At 42.4% G+C, this 22607-nt stretch overlaps 1 protein-coding gene across 7 annotated transcripts in view; it reads right to left on the reverse strand.

Moving 5' to 3' along the window:
- The window catches only part of rundc3b (RUN domain containing 3b), a 93220-nt gene extending 71681 nt beyond the window's left edge, over window positions 1–21539 (reverse strand). For all 7 annotated transcript variants that reach the window (XM_059972218.1, XM_059972214.1, XM_059972213.1 and 4 more), the window contains exon 1: window positions 20569–21539. In XM_059972218.1, coding sequence (XP_059828201.1) covers window positions 20569–20663 — 95 coding nt within the window. In that variant the 5' untranslated portion in view covers window positions 20664–21539. The remainder of the gene's footprint in view (window positions 1–20568) is intronic.
- Window positions 21540–22607: the final 1068 nt, after the last annotated feature.

Here is a 22607-nt window from a genome sequence, read left to right on the forward strand (position 1 = left end):
CTTGCATTTACACGATCTATACTCCTTATAACTTTGTATGACTTTGTTACCTCTCCCCTCATTTTCCGACATTCCAGGGAATAAAGTCCGAACCTATTTTACATTTCTCTCTATCTCAGAACCTCAGATCCTGGTAACGTACTTGTAAATTTTCTCTGTGTTCTTTCATTCTTATTTACATCTTTCCTGCACACAATACTCTGAAATTTCACCCTAACAGTTCTTACATAACTGCAACATAACATCCTAATTTGATTTATAAAGGCCAATGTGCCAAAAGCTCTATTTACAGCCCTACCTACCTGTGATGGGAATTACAGATCTGTATTCCTAGATCCCTCTGTATACTGACAGTATGCAGACAGTATACTGGATATGATCGGTGACCTCACTGCTGTGTTGGCTCAGTATATAGACTCTGTATCTGTCTCCTGAGTAAACAGGAAAAAAATCCACACAACATCACCCCCACTTCTTCCAGCTCCATGCTTAGAAGACCTTGAAGTGGACCAATGTTGTCTCCTGCTATCCTTTTGCTCTTCAAACATCTATAGAAGCCCTTGGAATTCTCCTTAACGTTGTCTGCCAGAGCTGTCTTTCTAAAGGGTCTTGGCCCAAAACATCGACTGTACTCTTTTCCCTAGGTGTTCCTTGGCCTGCTGAGTTGCCCCAGCATCTTTCATGTGTCACTCGGATTTCCAGTATCTGTAGATGTTCTCGTTGTATCCCAATACACATCTGTCAATTATTTTCTGATACTATCAACACAGCCTTTCTCTAATTTAGAATTTCAAATTGGAGGACCAGTCCTATCCTTTTCCATAATCATTTTGAAACTAATGGCATTATGATTATTAGATCCAAAGTTTTCCTCTACACACATTTCTCACCTGCTATGTTCATTTCCTAATAGGAGGTCTAACATCGTACCCTACTTGGGATTATAGAAACTTTCCTGAGCACATTTGACAAACTCTATCCCATCTAGTCCTTGTACAGAACGGGAGTCCCAGTCTTGCGGGCAGCAAAAACAACTAATTAAATTATTAATTGCCCTTTTCCACAAAAATGATCACTGCAATCAATAGCCATTAACTTCCCTTTCAGAGTCGAGCTTTTGAAATGTATGACCTGGGATATTTGTGGTGGGTATTGAAATCTTGAAGACGTAGAATGGTTACGGTGTTGTGTGTATGGGCCAAATCGAGACAGCAGGACCCGGGTCCAAAAGTGAGGAACAAGTTGATGTTTGACCAATTTAAGCACGGGACTGAATTGGAAAGGTTTGGGTACGGGCAGAATCAGGGCAATGGGTCCCAGGCCCAAGAGCGTATCGAACCAGCAGGGCCCAGGTCCGCTGCTTGGCTTCTTTAAGCGCTGGGCCAGATAGAATTGGTCAGGATGTCAGGACTGGAGGCAAGGAGTGGGCTGGTGTTCAGCTCGCTGTTCAGAGGTTCACTGAACCAAGACTGCGGCCTGCAACAAAGGGCCTCCTGGATTGGCTGCAGCGATGACTGGCTTCGTGGCTACAAACTCACTTCCATGAATTTCAGTATTTGCTTACTTTTCATTGTTTGCACAATTTGTTTTTTTCTGCTCTTTGGGTGTTTGAGTCTTCTCTTTTAAAATGAGATCTACTGGGTTCCTTATTTTGTGGCTGCCTGTAAAGAGAAGAATCTCAAGGTACTTTGAACTTTGTTATGAAAAGTTAAAATCACCTACTATCACAAGCTTGTTTCTCGTAGCTGCCTACTCTTTACAAAGTTTGCTCCTCTAAATTCCACTGCCTATTGGGTGATCTGTAATGTAATCCTATTAAAGTGGTCATCCTCTCCTTATTCCTGTTCTACTCATATAGCCCCAGTAGAGGGTCTCCCTGGTATGTTCTATCTGAGCACTGCTATGACATTTTGACTGACTAGTAGTAATGCCAACCCTCCCCATTTTAATACCTACCACTCTATCATGTCTAAACAATGGAACCCTGGATCATTATGTTGCCAGTCCTGCCCCTCCTGCAACCAAGTATCACAAATGGCTACAATATCATAATTCCAAGTGCTGACCTATGCTCTCAGTTTATCTGCAATACATGCAAAATTTCTTGCATTAAAATAGACACAAATCAAAATATTGTTTCTACCATGCTCAACCATTTGGTTCCTGTCTTTCTATGTAGGCTTAACATCATCTTTTTCCACAACCACTCCACTAGCAGCCCTGGCACTTTGATTCTCACCTACATGCAAATCCATTTTAAAACCCTGGAGCAGAACAGGCAAGCTTTCTCGCAGGGACATTGGTCCCTCTTCAGTTCAGATGCAAACTGTTTGTGTAGGTGGATCTACCTACACCGGCTCCACCTTCCCTGGAAAAGAGCCCAATGATCCCAAAATCTTACATCCTCCCTCCTGTGCCAGCTCCTTAGCCGCATGTTACTTTTCCTGTTTCTAGCCTCACTAGCATGTGTTAACACATCCATTGAATGGGCGGAAAGTCATCGAGTTGCAGCTCCAATTCCCAAACACGGCTTGTAACCTGCAGCTGGATGTAATTCTTGCAGGAGAGGTGTCAGGGATATGGGAGGTCTCTCTCTGCGAGAGGAGCATTCCACCTTTCTGCCTGGTATACCAATTGCTCCAATTGTGCAATAAGAGAGAAATAAACTTACTTTAGCCTCTGTTCACTGAAGCTTCTTCAGCTAAAGCTTCAAGCACTCCAGTCTATCTCTGGTCCACTCCCACAGTGGCTGCTCCATTTAAAACCTAATGTCTTTTTATTGGCCCGTGTCTAGTGCCTAATGTTACATACCCTGTAACTGGGTCACTTACCAGCAAAGATAGAGAGGTCCATTGAAGTCTGATGGTACTATTTTTAACAGTATTTATTGATAAAATACACAAAAACAATATCAATGCAAACATACAGATAATATACGTCGTCAATACTAAATCTAAAAGCACGGGTATAATAATAATCAATAAGAAATAGCTCTATCGTTGTCTAGGGGATAATGTATTGTCCGATGGAAATATAAAAGTCATGTTAGTTCATTCAAGCTGTAGGCTGCAGTCTTTGGTTGGAGTCAAGAGAAAGACGGAGGTTTAACTTGCCCATTCCTTTTATGATGTCAATCCTTCGAGAGTCGGTGGGGGCTGATTTCTCCTTTGTTGTTAGCTAAAACCGTTCTTCCGTGGCAAGACCCACCAATTCAGAGGCAAATGGAAAAGGACGCACGTGGACTGTTTCCACCGGCTTTCGCTATTACGCTGTTACAGGAGTTCTAGTGTTTCTTCTGATGCGTTTGAAGGGCTGTTCCCCAGACCCTCTTTTATCCTGACTCACAGGGTCTCAGATGTCAATCAGGTTGGGATGATGCAATCTCTCCACCAACCCCCCTCGGTTTATTGCCTGGGGGCTTCGATGAATCGTACCGTATCCAATACACAATTCCGTCTCCAAGAGACAATAGCCGTTATCAATGGTTCCGCCTTTCGGAGGCCAGGACACATTCCAACCTCTGTGGATTCTGCATGTCTTTCTCTCATTTCCTGGGTCTCCTGAACTGACTTAATAGTGATCGTGCGATTCTCAAAAAGGAGGAGGCTACTTTGTACCCTTCGGTCCCTCAGAGTTGTGGCACATTTGTAACGCTAATAACCCCCCCAAAAAAAAGACAGTACTGGCTGCACCTGTATACTAGCAATGTGTTTAATGAATGAAGACAATAACAAACCCTTGCACTGAAGCTTTCTGTTCAAATAATTTATTTATCATCAGGTCTTCTAAAATGAACAACTTAACATTTCCCCACATTACATTTCATTACGCCAACTTCTTGCCCACCAAAGTTGTTGTAAACAATTGACATCCTGCTCAGTTTGCTTACTCCCCTACATTACAGAATGGCATCTGAAAAACTGGCTGAGGTCCAGTCACTTCCTACCACTGAATTATTAATATATATTGAAAACAGCCAGTGCTGTTTCTCGTAGTACTCCATTGGCTGCTAACTTGAAAAAGGCCTCTTATCCCAATACAACGCCAGCCAATCTGCCACCACCATTATTACCACCATTACTTCCACCACCACCTCAAGTTCTTAATTCACATTTTAATTTTTGTTGTCACCTTGCCACTTTATGAAATTCCAAATCTGCATCATCTATTGCTTCTCTGCCACTTGCTTTATTGTTAATTCAAAGCATTGTTATAAATGTCAGTTATTTTAAATCTATGCCTTCTGTTTTTTTGATTTCTCCGCAGTAGGTGCATCTTCTTGACTCCATCTACACCATTCATAATTTTACGCACTTCATTTAAGATTCATCAAATCATACAGCAGGGGAATAGGCCACTTGATCCAACTCATTCACAGCAACCAGTGGGCATCCTGCCAACTTACCAATACTTGGTGCATATCCTTCCAAAATCAGAATCAGGTTTAATATCACCAGCATTTGCCGTACAATTTGTTAACTTAGTGACAGCAGTACAATACATGATAAATATAGAGAAAAAATAACTATGTAAAACAACTACAGTAAATACATGCATATTAAATAGTTAAATTAAAATTGTGCAAAAACAGAAATAACAAAAAAACAAAAAAAAGTAAGATAGTGTTCATGGGTTCAATGTCCATTTAGGAATCGGATGGCGGTGGGGAAGAAGCTGTTCCTGAATCGCTGAGGGTGTGCCTTCAGGCTTCTGTACCTCCTTCCTGATGGTAACAGTGAGAAGAGGACATGTTCTGGGTGACGGGGGTCCTTAATAATGGATGCCACCTTTCTGAGACACTGCTCCTTGAAGACGTCTTGGATACCACAGAGACCAGTAGCCAAGATGGAGCTGACTAATTTTACAACTTCCTGTAGCTTTTTTCAATCCTGTGTAGTAGCCCCCCCCCCCACCCCCCGTATCAGACGGTGATGCAGCTTGTCAGAATTTTTCTCCCTGGCATATCTGCAGAAGTTTGAGTGTTTTAAGTGACAAACCAAATCTCCTCAAACTCCTCATGAAACACAGCGTGTTTTGCCTTCTTTATAGCTGCATTGTTATGTTGGGTCCAGGTTAGATCCTCAGAGATCTTGACACCCAGGAACTTGAAATTGTTCACTCTCTCCACTTCTGATCCCTCAATGGGGTTTTGTACATGTTCCTTGGTCTTACCCTTCCTGAAGTCCACAATCAGCTCTTTGGTCTTACTGACGTTGAGTGCCAGGTTGTAGAGCAGTGGAATAAGCACACATCCCTGAGGTGCACCAGTGTTGATCATCAGCGAAGAGGAGATATTACCAATCCGCACAGATAGTGGTCATCCGGTTAGGAAGTTAAGGATCCAATTGCAGAGGGTGGTACAGAGGTCCAAGATCTGGAGCTTGTCAATCAAGACTGTGGGAATGATGGTGTAAAATGCTGAACTACAGTCAACGAACAGCATCCTGAAATAGGTGTTTATATTGTCCAGGTGATCGAAGGCCATGTGAGAAGCCAATAAGATTGAGTCTGTTGTATACCTATTGTGGCAATAGGCAAATTACAGTGGGTCCAGGTCCTTGCTGAGGCAGAATTTCAGTCTAGTCATAACCAACCTCTCAAAGCATTTCATCACTGTAGACGTGTTACTGGACAAATCGTCATTAAGACAGCTCACACCGCTCTTCTTGGGCACTGGTATAATTGTTGCCCTTTTGAAGGGGGTGGGAACTCTCAACGGTAGCAGTGAGAGGTTGAAAGCGTCCTTGAATATGGCTGCCAGTTGGTTGGCATAAATTTTCTGAGCCTTACCAGGTACTCCATCAGGGCCTGCTGCCTTGCGGGGGTTCACCTGAGACAGAGATCACAGGGTCACTGGGTGCAGCAGGACCACAGCTGTAGTTATATTCTCCCTTTCAAAACAGGCAGAGGAAGTGTTGGGCTCCTCTGCTACTGAAGCATTGCTGCCATTCATGCTACTGGGTTTCACTTTGTAGGAAACAATGTCCTGCAAACCTTGCCAGAGTTAACGTGCATCCAATGTCGCCTCCAACCTTGCTCGGAGTTGTTCCTTAGCTCTTGAAATAGCCCTACACAAGTCATACCCAGTTTGCTTGTACAGACCTGAGTCACCAGACTTAAATGCCACAAATCTAGTCCTCAGAAGATGATGAACCTCCATGGTCTGGGAACGTATAACAAGTTTTCATGGGCACACACTCATCCACACAGGTTTTAATGAAGTCAGTAACAACTGCGGTATACTCCACGCCCAGGCAGTCAAATGCTCATCTAGATAGCACTTAAATTCCCTCTGGGTGAAGTAGGTAGAAGATCCTCCTCATATATATCCTGAAAGTCTTTTCCTCATCACTCTAGAAGTGCGTTCTCTAGTTTGTCTGCCTCTGATACTTAGTTTAAAAACTAAGTATGCAGGGTTGTGAATCTCTGCAATCCTCCAGCAGTGTTGTGGAAGCTGGATCATTGGAAATATTTCAAGTTGAGGTTGACTAGTCAAAGAATCCACGGTTCTGGAGTTGAGGAACAGGAGGTAGGAAGCTTGGAGTAGATCAGTCTTACTCTTACTGAATGCAAGGCAAGATTGAGGAACTAGATGGCCTAGACTTGATCCCATTTTCTTGTGTTAGGTTCATTGCTTATAATTAGCTAGTTTATGGCATAATGAACGTCCTTCAGTTGTCTGGCACAACTTCAATATCCAAAGATTGTTGTCTGATTCTTGGTTCCAGGCTCTCCTGCTTTCCTCTCCCTAGGGCCCATCCACACTACACACCCTCCTGATGAGAATTAGATGCTATGTATTGGCCCAGCAACTTTGTAATAATGAACACAAGAGGTTCTGAAGGTATATACACAAAATGCTGGAGGAGCTCAGCAGTTACTCTGGATTTCCAGCATCTGCAGAATTTCTTGTTTAACTTCTGTAGAAGCTAGACATACAAAATGCTGGAGGAACTCAGCAGCTCAGGTAGCATCTATGGAAAAGAATAGAGACTCCACTTTTCAGTCCTGATGAAGGGTGTCAGTACAAAATGTTAACTCTTTATTCCTTTCTATAGATACCACCTGACCTGCTGAGTTCCTCTAACGTTTTGTGTGTGATATTTAATGATGAAATAGATTTTCACAATAATGGGATTGTGTTCTCTTTGGAAGGAATGCTGTCGCTAGTCGATAAAGCCAGCTTTGTGTTTTTGCTGCTGCTTTCCTGGCATCTGTTAGCTTTATGGCAGGCACTCTGAATACTACGCTCAGAGTAATGTAATTCTCTGGTTTTCAGAAATTCTCAAGGACTAGGCTGGGCATGAATTCCTTTCCTCCTTCCCTTCTGCCCCTCATCCTCTTGTGAACAACCAGATGTATCACAGGTACAGTTTGCACGTGTTGTGGGTCTGTTGAATGTTCAGTAGTCCTTCCAATGTGAAGGAGCACTTGATGAATACCCAGACCTGAAGCATTGGATTTTCAGACCTCAATCACATACTCAACCATATGTAGTTTATACAGGTAATGAAATGCAGGATATGTGCAGAACAGTGATTAATTCAAAGCGCCAATTTGTCTGTCATCAGGCTTCTGAATGGACAGTGAACCAATCCATAAACACTATTGTTTTTGCTTTCTTTCTGCACTATTTATTACAATTTAGTTTATGTATCGCACTGCACTGCAGCCACAAAACAACAAATTTCACAGCATATGCCACTTGTCATCATGCTTCCAGCAGCAACATGGGGTATAGATACTGTACATGCAAGTTAGGCTTTGTCCACCGAGGTTGGGCGTGACTGGAACTAGAGGCTGTGGGTCAGCACCGTAGTGGGCATGATGTTTTGATGTACACGTGACAAATAAAGCTAATTTTCAATCTTTAGTTGTTATGCAGATATGGACAATATTCTGATTGTTAGATAGCTAAACTAGTTATTCAGTAGCTTCCAGTAAACAATCTGGGGAATGTGGGAGTCGGATAAAATGTAAAACCTTTCATATAAATACAAACCTGGCCTAGATATGGCCCTTATGGCTAAAGGGAGAGGAAGTTAGATATGGCCCTTATGGCTAAAGGGATCAGGGGGTATTGAGAGAAAGCAGGTACAGGGTTCTGAGTTGGATGATCAGCCATGATCATACTGAATGGCGGTGCAGGCTCGAAGGGCAGAATGGCCTACTGCTGCACCTATTTTCTATGTTTCTATGTTTCTATGTTAACCCATCCACTTCCATGTTCCACAACAGAACAGAGATAAAGTTCAGCTGCCCAGGAGGTCAAATATTTACATCCGAGCTAGTGTACTAAACTTAAGTGAAGGACAGTTTGCTGAAGTAACTGGGAAAATAGAATTAAACGGTTGGATGGCAGATCAGTCACAGATATTTAAGGAAATATACTTCATGTCAAATGGTGCAAGCTGAATCATCTGCAGCTTAACATCAGTAAGACAGAGGAGATGGTGATGGACTTTAGGAAGACTAAGCCTATACTGCTCCCTGTTACTATTGATGGTAAGGACGTGGATGTGGTGAGGTCCTACAAGTACCTGGGGGCATATCTGGATGACAGACTTGAGAGGAGCACCAACGCAGAGGCTGTGTACAACTTGGGTCAGAGTCGCCTCTACTTCCTGAGGAGACTGAGATCCTTTAGAGTATGCAGGCCTCTCCTTCACATGTTTTAACAATCTGTTGTCGTCAGAACATTCTTCTATGCAGAGGTGTGCTGGGCCAGTGGTATCAACACAGGTGATGCCAACAGACTCAATTAACTGATTAGAAAGGCTGGCTCTGTTCTAGGAGTCAAACAGGAGACACTGGAGGCTGTGGTGGAACAAATGACCCTCTGGAAAATCCTGGCAATTCTGGACAATGTTTCTCACCTTCTGCATGCCACCTTGGCTGAAGACAGGAGCACTTTTAGTGATAGACTAAGACAACTCCACTGCTTCAAAGAGTGCTATATGGGGTCACTCTTACCTTCGGCCATTAGGCTCAATAATGAGTCAACCTATCAGCGGGGAAGAAGATGACCTCCTCCAGTTAGGCTGTTCGAGGTAACTTACTTTTTGTTCTTTCTTATTTCTCTTCTAATATTTGCATACTTGCAGATCTGTGCACGTGCAATGCTACTGTGACATTGTAATTTCCTTTGACACCAATAAAGTATCTATTTATGTCAGTAAGAATTAAAAGCTATAGAAAAGGATTATCATTTGTGGCCAGCTGAAGAAGTTATGGTGGCACCAAGCTAAAAGAAACTGAACACAAAGTTACAAAGAGTGGTGCTAGGTCCAAGGATTGGGAAACTCTTAGAAGCTAGCTGAGCATAACTACAAATTAAAAGGATGGAGTGAGAGCATGAAGGTCAACAAAGAAATATGAAAACCAATATAACTTCATTGCAAAAAGGAAGAGACAGGACAGAAAACACTGGTCCTCTTGATTGGTAATGTGAAACTGAATAATTACAGGCATGCAAAATAATTATATTGGATCAATCTTCTTGGGAGAAGACATTAAGAATCTCACAATGATAATAGATGAAAGTATTGCAGGGATGGATGAATTTAAAATGATCTCTATCCCTAAAAATACTAGGGAAACCATTCAGGCCAAAATATGACACAGCTCTCAAACCTGATAGTCCATGTTGTATGGTCTTATACCATATAAGTGATAGTAGACACAATGTTTGAGAATTTCCTAGATCCTAGAAGGCACTCAGAGAATGGAAAGCACCAATGTACAAGAAATGGGGTGGCGAGGGAAAACTAAGAAATTGCAGGCCAGCTGCTATTGGGAAATTCTGGAATCAATTATTGTGATCCAAAGGTTCTAACAGAGCTCTTAGAAAACAATAACACAATCAAGTGAAGCTTCATGAAAGGGAACTTGTGTCTAACAAATTTGTTAGAGACATAACAAACAATTGGATAAAGGGAAACTAGAAACTGTACAACATTGTATGTAGATTTTCAGAAAGCATTCAATAATAAAGTCGAGATTAGCAAGTCATTTTTGAATTGATGTGTAACAATTGGGATGTTATAGGGCTCTATGTTGGAACCACGGCTTCTGATTTGGATGAAGACACTGAGTCTCGCCAAAATAACAAAGGAGTCAGGGTAAAGGAGGAAACTGTGAAACTTGCATTGTATCATGGTTTTTTCATGTATCACTGAATGATGGACCTGGCTCAAAGTGACAAACAGCTTACTTCTGCACTTACAAGGCCTTTGATGAACAATAAAATGTCAACCCCTCTCACATACTGAGAAGGAATTTAAAAAATAATGAAAGAGGTTTTTATTTTCTTGAGCTTAAAAGGCAATATACCCACGACCTGAAAAGTGAGCCAAATCATTTTGAAGCCAAATTAGAAAATGCTTGAACAACTGATGGAAACCCGAGATCCATGGTTACAGAGCAAACTTTCAAAGGCTGTACAGATAGCAGCGGGAGTCAAACGCCGATCAGTGAGTGCCGGCACCATAAAACGATGGCGCTAACCGCTATGCTACCATGCTGCCCCATACAGTGGCATGCAAAAGTCTGGGCACCCTGGTCAAAATTTCTGTTACTGTGAATAACTAAGCAAGTAAAAGATGACCTGATTTCCAAAAGGCATAAAGTTAAAGATGACACATTTCTTTAATATTTTAAGCAAGATTACCTTTTTATTTCCATCTTTTACAGTTTCAGAATAACAAAAAAAGCAAAAGTTTGGGCACCCTGCATGGTCAGTACTTAATAATACCTGCTTTGGCAAGTATCACAGCTTGCAAATGGTTTTTATAGCCAGCTAAGAGTCTTTCAATTCTTGTTTGGGGGATTTTCACCCATTCTTACTTGCAAAAGGCTTTTAGTGTTGTGAGATTCCTGGGCCGTCTTGCATGCACTGCTTTCTGAGTTCCATCCACAGATTTTCGACGATGTTTAGGTCGGGGGACTGTGAGGCCATGGCAAAACATTCAGCTTGCGCCTTTTGAGGTAGTCCATTGTGGATTTTGAGGTGTGTTTAGGATCATTATCCTGTTGTAGAAGCCATCCTCTTTTCATTGCCAGCTTTTTTTTGCTTTTTCACAGACAGTGTGATGTTTCCTTCCAGAATTTGCTGGTATTTAATTGAATTCATTCTTCCATCTACCAGTGAAATGTTCCTCATGCGGCTGGATGCAACACAAACCCAAAGCGTGATCAATTCACCTCCATGCTTAACAGCTGGAGAAGTGTTCTTTTCGTGAAATTCTGCACCCTTTTTTCTCCAAACATACCTTTGCTCATTGTGGCCAAAATTCAGCATCAGAAGTTTGCAAAGGAACATCTAAACAAGCCCAATGCATTTTGGAAACAAGTCCTGTGAAGTGATGAAGTTAAAATAGAACTTCTTGGCTGCAATGAGCAAAGATATGTTTGGAGAAAAAAGGGTGCAGAATTTCATGAAAAGAACACCTCTCCAACTGTTAAGCACAGGGGTGGATCAATCATGCTTTGGGTTTATGTTGCAGCCAATGGCACAGGAAACACTTCACTGGTAGAGGGAAGAATGAATTCAATTAAATACCAGCATATTCTGGAAGAAAACATCACACCGTCAGTAAAAAAAAACACGCTGGCAATGAAAAGGGGATGGCTTTTACAACAGGATAATGATCCTAAACACACCTTAAAATCCACAATGGACTACCTCAAGAAGCAGAAGGTTTTGCCATGGCCTCACAGTCCCCCGACCTAACATTGTCGAAAATCTGTGGATGGAACTCAGAAAGCAGTGCATGCAAGACGGCCCAAGAATCTCACAGCACTAGAAGCCTTTTGCAAGAAAGAATGGGTAAAAATCCCCCAAACAAGAATTGGAAGACTCTTAGCTGGCTATAAAAACCATTTGCAAGCTGTGATACTTGCCAAAGCAGGTATTATTAAGTACTGACCATGCAGGGTGCCCAAACTTTTGCTTTTTTTGTTATTCTGAAACTGTAAAAGATGGAAATAAAAAGGTAATCTTGCTTAAAATATTAAAGAAATGTGTCATCTTTAACATTATGCCTTTTGGAAATCAGGTCATCTTTTACTTGCTTAGCTATTCACAGTAACAAATTTTGACCAGGGTGCCCAAACTTTTGTAACTATCTTCTCAAAAAGATCAGGATGTTTGTTCAATTGGCATTTTTAGCATTAGGGAAGAACAAAAGAATTAAGCAAAGTCCAAGGGATATTGTTCAATAGTTAGCAAACAGAATTAACAGGTTAGCTCTGATGTAACAGTTCAGAGGAGTGAATGGCCTCCTCTTCCAGTTCTGTATTTGCTTCATCTTCTGTGAAGAGTAAAATAAAAAATCCCCAAGACAATGTTAAAAACTATGAAGGGGCAGAGAAATCAGGAGATCAGCAGTACATTTTAATACCATGTTATATTACACTGAGGTGCAAAGCTGAATAATCTAAAATAAAAATGCATGGACGTAACATTTTCTTGTAGTCACTAAGCTGCACAGCTAAGCCATTTAATCGTAACTTAACATAATGAGTTTCATGTACTTGTAGGACACAAAACCGAATCAACCACAGATGAGTTAAAGCCTGTATCAGTATAGCTTGTAAATTCATATTAAATCTACATTTTATCAAGATGCCTGCCTGACTTGCTGAGTTCCTCCAGCATTTTGTGTACTTCAACAAAAGTGATGTTTCAAGTGAAATTCTAACAATAAAAATTGTTCAAAATCTTGAATGCTTACATGAAAATTTCATAACCTTGCTCCTATGTACTTCTCCAAGCTCAACCAATCTACAATAGCTCTATTCTTCAAATCTGCACCTGATGCAAGTGCAAATCCTTCATGTTGCCTTTGATGGCCATTCACCTAGGCACAAGTTCTGGAATTTCCTCCCTAAATCTGAATATCTTTCCACTTCTCTTCAAAACCTACAATCCTGACTACTGTCCACATGTGATTTGATGTTAATTTTGTCACATCTGGACCCAGAAGACTACTCTGAGTCCTTTGTTTACCTTAAAATTCAATTCATTGATGCAAGTATTTGCAGCTCTGAAGGACATTGGCAGATAAAGTAAGCAGACTTAAGGTCTGCAGGATCTAGAGAATACCTGTTACAGAGAAAAGCCTTCATGCAACTGCTCCCACACCACCTGTGAACATTTCTCAAGATTCTTATTATCAGCTCAGCAAGCTTCAATAATGTTTGGATTGCAAAAACATTACCAGAGTCACGTCTCAGTTCAGATAATGATGCAATCCGTCTATATTTACCTGACTGAGATAATGACAAACACATGATTAGCTGGGTAACCAAAGCAATCAATCCGTGAAGCAGATTTTTGACACAGCAATTATTCCAGTTACTTTGCAGAGGATGACAACTGCCTATTTATAGTGCCCTCAATGCTAGCTGGCTGTACATTAATGGAGCAATAAAAACAACTGCAGAGCTTTGTAAAACAATAGCTTGCTTTGCATTATACTTAAATACCAAAAGATTGGGCAATATTTGCCACCATCACATGATAAAACTTAAGCACATTTTTTTCTTTCTTACTTCCCATTTCCTTTCTCTCTTAATTCCTGTGATGCAAACAGCAGCAGCTTTTAGAAAAGTGAGAAGGGGTGGGGCAACTCAACAGTTTATTTCATTGTCCGACAACATTTCAAAATATATAAAAGATTTCCTTCCAATTCTGTACGTCCATGGATAAGATAAAAAGCTCTTTTCTACTCCCCTCATTTTTGAATGTGCCAATACATCACACAGTCCCGTGAGCAATTCTGGGTTCATTGTAAGAAATACAGTTTGGCCTCAAAGGAAGTACAAGGTAGATTTTATAAATGATTCTTGGAGTCTTAATGATCAATTTACAATAACAGTTGAATTGCTGTCAGTGAGAGATACCTAGTTTCTGAGATTATGTGACGAGGTGCAGGGTATCATATGAAAATCTAGGTACAAGTTATGACTGATGGGTATTGTTAGGAAGTAGTATGTGCATTCAATAGTGATCCTAACTGGAGCCAATTCTACAATTCACTGCACTTCCTCAGACAGAATAGAGATTCACATTTTCCCTCCCATTGAAGGAGTCCATCAATATCATGTGGATGAATCAATTTAGTTGGTATAGGAGCAACTGACCTGGTAACAAGAGCAAAAAGCTAATAACTTTTGTTGTTAGGAAGGACATTTACTGATAACTTGGATGTCAATGTCAGAGGTAGAATGAGTCAGTTTAAAAGCAAGGATATTAGTAGATTTGTAAGAAGAAGCATTTTAGACCACTGTATGATAAGGATCATTTGGTCAGTGGAGTTTAGTCCTACTAGGTGAGGAATTTTTTTTTAACTTTGGGAGAATTAGCAAGAGGAGGAACCCTACAATAGACTATCGTTTATTGACTACAACTCCACTTTCAATGCTATAATTCCAAACTAGCTCATCTCAATACTCCTCAACCTGTGACTCAGCCACTCACTCTACAAGCTGATCTTTGACTTCATGATGAACAGATTGTGATCAGTAAAGATAGACAGCAATACCTCTGCCATTGATTTTTTTCAACACTGATGCCCTGCAAGGATGTAGACCCATCTCCATACTCTACTCCCTACACAGTCATGATTCGGTGGCCAGATTCTACTACAGTAACTGTTGGCATTTCCTGGTCCAGAAGCATAGATATCATGGCTTGGAAAGTTCACCGGTGTCTTTACTTCCTCAGGAGGCTAAAAAAATGTGACATCTCTCCTTTAGCCTCACCAATTTTAATCGATGCACCATAGAGAGCATCTCATGCAGGTGCATTGCATTTTGGTATGACAACTACTCTGGCCACGATTGCAAGAAACTGGAAGTGTGGACGCAGCTCTGCACAAAACCAACTTCCTCTGCATGGATTCTGTTCATACTTTCTTTGCTGCCTCAGTAAAGCAAACAACATAATCAAAACCCGTTTCACCCCCGTCAGTCGCTCCTCCATCCTCCCATCAGGAAGGAGATACAATAAGAAGCCTGAGAGCATGCAGCATCATTAGGCTCAAGGTCAGCTTCTAAGCTGCTATTATAAATCTATTAAATGTTTCCCTACACAATAAGATGAACTATCGACCTCAGTCTATCTCGGTATGGTGCTGCACCTTATTCTCTGCTTGCACTTTCTTTGTAACTGCGACTCTATTCTGCATTCTGTTATTGCTTAATGCACTGTTGTACTGAAACAATCTTATGGATGGCAAGAAAACTTGTTAATCCATTGTACCTCAGAACATGTGACAATAATAAACCAATTTACAATGAGTGGACATACTTTATAGCATATTTAAGTGGGGAGCTTGTTGCACAAGGCCACCAAAGGAATTACAGAGATGGAGTATATATTCCCAGGAAGTTAATTGTGAAACTAACTGATTTTTTTTTAATGGGGAACCAATAGCACAGAGAGAAGCTTACTATTGAGGCTGGAGCCAAGGATAGTCTACAGAATAGAGTCAGGCATTTTGGAATTGAAAGGTGCTGAGGGAGTTGGCAGAGGTTAGAGTAAAACGTGTTGGTAATCATTTACCAAAATTCTCTAGACTGTGGGCAGGTCCCAGCAGATTGGAAGACAGCAAATGTCACACCACTTTTTAAAAAAGGATGTAGGCAAAAGATGGGCAACTATAGTCCAATTAGCTTAACATCTACAGTCAGGAAAATGCTTGAAGCTGTCATTAAATAAGCAATAGCAAAACATTTAGAAAGGAGGAGTTCCATTAGACAGACGCAGCATAGATTCAGAAAAGGCAGGTCCTGTTTGACAAACTTACTGGAGTTCTTTAAGGACATAATGAGTGTAGTGAATAGAGGGGAGCATATGGATGTCGTATACTTGGATTTCTAGAAGGCGTTCGATATGGTGCCGCACAAAAGACTTATAAGTAAGATACAGATACATGGAGTCGGAGGACTCCATGTACCTGGCATGAATAGTGGACTGGTTAACCGATAGAAGGCAGAGAGTTGGTATAAATGGGTGTTTCTCCAGTTGGCAGTTGGTGGTGAGTGGGGTGCCACAGGGGTTGGTGCTGGGCCCGCAGCTGTTTACCATTTACATTGATGATTTGGAAGAGGGGACTGAGTGTAGCGCAGCAAAATTTGCTGATGACATTAAACTGAATAGAAAAGCAAATTGTACAGGGGATGTGGAGAGTCTGCAGAGGGACATAGATAGGTAAAGCGAGTGGAACAAGGTCTGGCAGATGGAATACAATGTTGGTAAATGCAAAATCATCCACTTTGGAAGGAATAATAGAAGAGAAGATGGTTATTTAAATGGTGAAAGATTGCAGCATGCTATTGTACAGAGGGACTTGGGAGTGCTTGTTCATGAATCGCAAAAATTTGGCTTGCAGGTACAACAGGTTATCAAGAAGGCAAACAGAATGTTGGCCTTCATTGCTAGAGGGATTGAATTCAAGAGCAGGGAGGTCATGCTGCAACTATACGGGGTACTGGTGAGGCCACACCTGGAGTACTGTGTGCAGTTCTGGTCTTCGTACTTGAGGAAGGATATACTGGCTTTGGAGGCAGTGCAGAGGAGGTTCACCAGGTTGTTTCCAGAGATGAAGGGGTTAACCTAGGAGGAGAGATTGAGTCGCCTGGGACTATACTCTCTGGAATTCAGAAGAATGAGAGGGGATCTTATAGAAACATAGAAAATTTTGAAAGGGATAGATAAGATAGAAGAAAGTTGTTTCCATTGGTGGGTGAGACGAGAACTAGGGGAGATTGTCTCAAGGTTCAGGGGAGAAGATTTAGGACAGAGATGAGAAACTGTTTTTCCCAGAGAGTGGTGGATCTGTGGAATTCTCTGCCCAGGGAAGCAGTTGAGGCTTCTTCACGAAATATATTTAAGATACAATTTGATAGATTTTTACATAGTAAGGGAATTAAGGGTTATGGGGAAAAGGCAGGTAGATGGAGCTGAGTTTACAGACAGATCAGCCATGATCTTATTGAATGGTGGGGCAGGCTCAATGGGCCGAATAGCCTACTCCTGCTCCTATTTCTTATGTTCTTATGATAATAGAAAGTTGGAATTTCCTTCTCTGAATGTTTATTGATGCTAAAGTTGCACAAAGCCATTAAAAAGTAAGGGAAAAAGTACAGATCACAAGACATAGGAGCAGAAGTAGGCTCTTTGGCCTATTGAATCTGCTCTGCCATTTGATCATGGCTGATTTATTTTCCCCTCAACCCATTCTCCTGCCTTCGCACTTTGATGTCCTTAATAATCAAGAATCTATCAGCCACTTTAAAAATACCTAATAATTCAACCTCCATTGCCACCTGCGGCAATAAATTCCACAGTTTCAACACTGCCTCCTGGCTAAAGAAATTCCCCACCATTTCTGTTCTAAAGGGGCATCCTTCTATTCTAAGTACAGAGAGAGTTCAGCAATGAGCTCTTTGAAAGGCAGGAGGGACTCTCTATACTGGGAATTATGCTCCATTGCATTCTGCTGCTTATCTACCATTCTTTTTGGCTGTTCAGGTGAAAGGAACTTATCCCCCCCACCCACCCCCTCATGCAACATCTACAGATTCCAATGTTAGTCACTGAATAATGATTAACAAAAAAAAACCTGTTATACTTGATGCCAGGAGAAAACCTCATGTCACTGATAGGATCAGCTAATTTAGCCAAGATGAAAGACAAAAATCAGGGAAGTTTTTGTCTGTATTCACTAAATTGTCAGCTGCTTTGCCTGCTGGCTTAAGGTTTGTGGTAATCCCAAATGGAGGCAATCCAGGAGAGCACCAGCAATATCAAGTCCAAAGATGAGATATCCATTGTGGAAAACTTCCACGTCAAGCTGGGTGAAACTTCGGGAGGTGACAATGCTCACTGTGATAGATCATGCAATCAAGACCACTGTTCAATTAATTTAGACACAAGTGCTGTGAATGGTTGCTGCAGAGATAACGAGATTATGGGTGAGAAAATTAAATTTGAGACAAGGTAGGAAGCACATCAAATTCAGTGACTTCAATCTTCCCAGAGCACAACTGAGACACATTGCAGTTCCATCAGAACTAGCAGTGTGAAGTACAAGACATTGAAAGAAGTGACAGAGACCTGGGGTTAGATATCATCACCATACAAATAAACACTGCGGTAATGTTGATATATGATCTTCCTGATAGACAGCATGTAGGAGGAGGAACAGGAAGTCACCAAAATAGACTGAGTTGCTAATATGCAAGGGTTGGCATTTCGGGCTAGAACTAGAAAAGAAGAAAGAAGCCAAAATAAGGAAGTGGGGGGACAAACTAGAAGGTGATAGGTGAAGCCAGGTGGGTGGGAGAGGGCGGAGAGGTGAAATATGAAGCTGTGAGATGATGTGGTAAGAATCTGACAGGAGAGGAGAGTGGATCATGGGAAGAAGGGAAGGAGGAGAGGCACCAGGGAGGTGATAGGCAGGTAAGGAGATGTTAGAGACCAGTTTGGGGAAATGAAGAAGAGGGGAGGGGGAAAATTACCAGAGGTTGGGGAAAAAATTGATGATCTTGCCATCAAGTCAGAGGCTACCTAGACTGACTACCAGCTTTTTACTTTATTTCACATCCCCACCCAGCAGCATTCACCCGTCATCTTCTAGCTCCACCTTCTTCTCCCCTTCCCCACCACCTTATTCTGCATTCTTCCCCCTTCCTTTCCAGTCTTGATAAAGGCTCTTGCCCAAAACATGGACTGTTCATTCATTTCCATATAGGCTGCCTGACCCGCTGAGTTCCTCCAGCATTTCGTGGGTGTTGCTCTGGATATCCAACATGTACCAGGTCTCTTGTGTTTATAATACGCAAGAGCATAAACTTCGAAGGCTTAGAGGAGTTAAGAGAGAATTTCTGAGAGTGGGTGCAATTTGGAACTTTCCAAATGGAGGCAGAGGTTCACCACATTTAAGTCTCTGAATGAATAACTGAATCACCGAGGCAGAGGGATATATGGGGCAAGAGCTGGCAAGTAAGAGTCCTATAGATGAGTGTTTGATGGTCCAAGTAGACAGGACGAGTCAAAGAGTCACTCTAGAGCAAAGATGCGGGTGGGGGGGGGGGGGGGAGAGATCTTGGTGTGACAAAATGCTGCTGGAAAACGTCCGTCTGTGGATGATCAGCAACGAGCGGAATGGTGTGATTCAGCGGAACCGCAGAGCGATCTGCACGGTCTGGGGAGAAATGTGCTCATTGCCAGCTTTATTTCTGGATTATTTTGCAGATGCTGGAATGGAGCAATACAAGTTTTTAAAAAATGTGGAGGAAGCCAGCAGGTCAGGCAGTGGACGGCACTTTTTGTGTGTGTCTGAATAATTTATTTCTGACCTATTTAATGATGGAAGCCTGATTGGAGGGGTTTAAAAATGGAGGGAAACGGCTGCACTTAAATCGTCCCTCGCAGCACAAGACTTAACTAGATCGCTTTTCAATTCGGCAAGTATTATTATCAATCCCCAAAATAAGCTGAGTAAATACTGATAAAATCATTAGTCCATAAACCCTTTCTTTTTGTGCGAAACGTACGGAGCCGCGTCAAATAAATTGGCCGCAAAAACAAATTGATAACAGAAAGGAGCGGCGTACAGCAGGCTCTGGAATGACAGCTCGTTAGCGCGCAGTGTTCCACCGGGAGCTGTCCGCCTCAGCCTGCAATCAGCAGAGGTCGGCTCCGATCCAACGGTACAGGACGATTCGCCCCTGCTTCCCTGCTGTCAAGAACATGGACAAAGCCCCGGCAACGTTACCCTCCTCCTCCCTCAGCTGGAAAGTCATGCAGAACTTGGACGAAGTGTGCCGTAAATAAAATTATTAATTCAGTACTTGACTCCTCGATTAACTGTTGCAACTGATTTCTGTGCGAATCCGTTGTCAGTGGAATAGGCACCCCTAGTATTAAGGTCAAATGCAGACAGCATTCTACTCTAACAACGAATCTGATTGTGTTTGCTTAAATTAGAAAGTCAATTCTCCCCATTCCCTGTTGTGAACAAATAATCATCTCTGATATCCCGCATCTGACGACCACAGCGTTCAGTTCGCATTCATCGAGATTATAGATACCGTGCGTAAAGGGATTGGTTGGTCTTTACTGAAGCGACTATCCGACTCACAGTGACTGCACTCGGAGACCCAAGTGCGATTCACAGTCCCCGTCGCCCCCCAAAAATAGACAAGGCATGGGGTACACTCGACAGAGGCGAATACCCCAAAGCACAGAGTACAAAAAGTACGAATTAGAGACTCATAGTCTGCGTCTGTACAAATTCTCTCCTTTCCCTATTTAGCATCCAGCAAAAACAATGGCTCGTGACATAAATGAAAGTGCACCCTTAAATTGCGAAAAGAACCTCAGTATATTCTGCAGCGGCCTGATAACCCAAGGTGGCTATTTTCAGTTACACGGATACGCATATAACTACTGATGAGGAAGGTGATTATACAGGGCATATCCAAATGAGATCCAGCGGAATAAACCACAGTAACAAACGTCATACAAAGAGGTTCCCCACCAGCTACAAGAATTACCTGCAGACAGTGATGAGGTTTTTCCGCTCTACCGCAGCGTTCTTCGCCATGGTCTTCTTGCGGGAGAAATTCAGCCCCAGGCTGAGAGAGGCCATGTCTATCTCTTTACACCGATGCGCTGCGAGGGTGAGGTATTCGGGGAGAGGGGTAAGTGTGGAGAGACGACGCGGTGGGCAACGCCGGATCTCTGGATGGCTGGGCGAGTTGCTCGAGGTTCCTGCTGCAGGTCGGCTGTGGAACCAGAGTCGCTGCTCATCAGTGTAGCCCTGGGCCGGGAGCAGCCACCACAAGCTGGGATCCCGGCGAAAGGACACGGACACACACACACACACTCCGGCCAGCAGCGTACGAAATAAATCTGCCTTGACACTGAAATCGGCAGTTACACTGCGCTTGTTATCTCGGGTCGTAGAATGAATTTTCAGAATATGCTGGGATATTTCCACTAGATTTGCTACTTCTGCATACCGTGGAGGGAACTACGTCTTGCCTCTTTTTTATATATAAAAAGGGACAAAAGTTTAAACCCTGGTTCCGGTCGATGCGCGATGGTTTCGCTTGCCGTTAGACGGTGGGAGTATTAAACTGTGCATCCCGAGGTCTGTCTCATACACATATACAGCTGGTAACGCCGCCACAAGCGGCACTCCATCCAGTTTCGTCTGTCACACCACGGGACCGGAAGTTCATGGCTTGAATTCCCTTTTAAAGGGACACCAACATTATGACCTCATTCGTGAAGAACTGTGGGTTCGTGTACACGCCCTCCGTCTGCCGTGTTACTGTGCTTCTCAGCAAACAATTGGAGATCCCGTTTGAAAGGCGGCGGGGATAAGGCCGCCTCGTATCGCACACCTGGCGTCTGCTGTCTGACCCAGTTCCCAAAGCAAAATGCTACAGATGCTGGGAATCAGAAAATGCTGCAAGCGCAGGGAGCATCCGGAGAGACCTGCCTTAAAAATAAAATCCAAAATACCTACAAAATTATCAAATACGAACGTATTGTGTATTTTTTTTGCACAAAGCAGAACACGGTAGTAATACTCAGCAGATGACGTTGCATTTAAGGTGAGAGAAACAGTTAACGCTTTAATCTTGGAAAGCTTGTTTAATCTTTAATTTTGAAGTTGAAAGGAAAGGGGTATGGGTGGAAGAGTTGACAATGTGAGAGCCAATGCAGTACATTAAATTTGAAGTGTAAGTAAATTGCTACTTCATCCTGTAAATTTTTGGAGCCCCAGGTGGCAGTTGCTGTGGACGAAAATCAGCAAATCTAGTCGTCAACGACCAAAATCTGCGAGCCATGTGGACGAGAACTATTAACGCTTCAGATAGGTAAGTTCCCCCTCTCCTTCTGGTCGGGAGTGCTGAAATTGAAGTCCACAAGGCCATATGGCATGAGGTGACCTCCCTCTTTCCCCGTTCGGAGTCCAAGTCCCGTGATTGAGTACTGGGTTCGAAACCGAAAGTTCAAGACCCAAGTCGAGGAGTCTGGAAGTTCAGGACCTGTCGGGGATTGTAGAATTGGCTATGTGTGAGTGGTGGAATAAAGGAAACGGGCTTGTTTAGTTTTATTGCTATGGTTGCTTGTGTCGTCCTGCTGAGCATTTTGGGGATGTTGTGTTGGGCTATTCCCTGCTTTTTGAAAATTCGCTTTAGAACCATAGAACATTACAGCACAGAAACAGGCCTTTTGGCCCTTCTTGGCTGTGCCAAACCATTTCTCTGCCTAGTCCCATTGACCTGCACCTGGACCATATCCCTCCATACACCTCTCATCCATGTACCCGTCCAACTTTTTCTTAAATGTTAAAAGTGAGCCCACATTTACCATTTCATCTGGCAGCTCATTCCACACTCCCACCACTCTCTGTATGAAGAAAGTTCCCTTTAAATTTTTCCCCCTTCTCCCTTAACCCATGTCTTCTGGGCTTTTTTCTCCCCTGGCCTCAGTGGAAAAAGCCTGCTTGCATTCACTCTATCTATACCCATCATAATTTTATATACCTCTATCAAATCTCCCAGCATTCTTCTACACT

The sequence above is a fragment of the Hypanus sabinus genome, chromosome 6, assembly GCF_030144855.1.
Source record: "Hypanus sabinus isolate sHypSab1 chromosome 6, sHypSab1.hap1, whole genome shotgun sequence".
In the NCBI taxonomy this organism is placed as follows: Eukaryota; Metazoa; Chordata; class Chondrichthyes; order Myliobatiformes; family Dasyatidae; genus Hypanus; species Hypanus sabinus.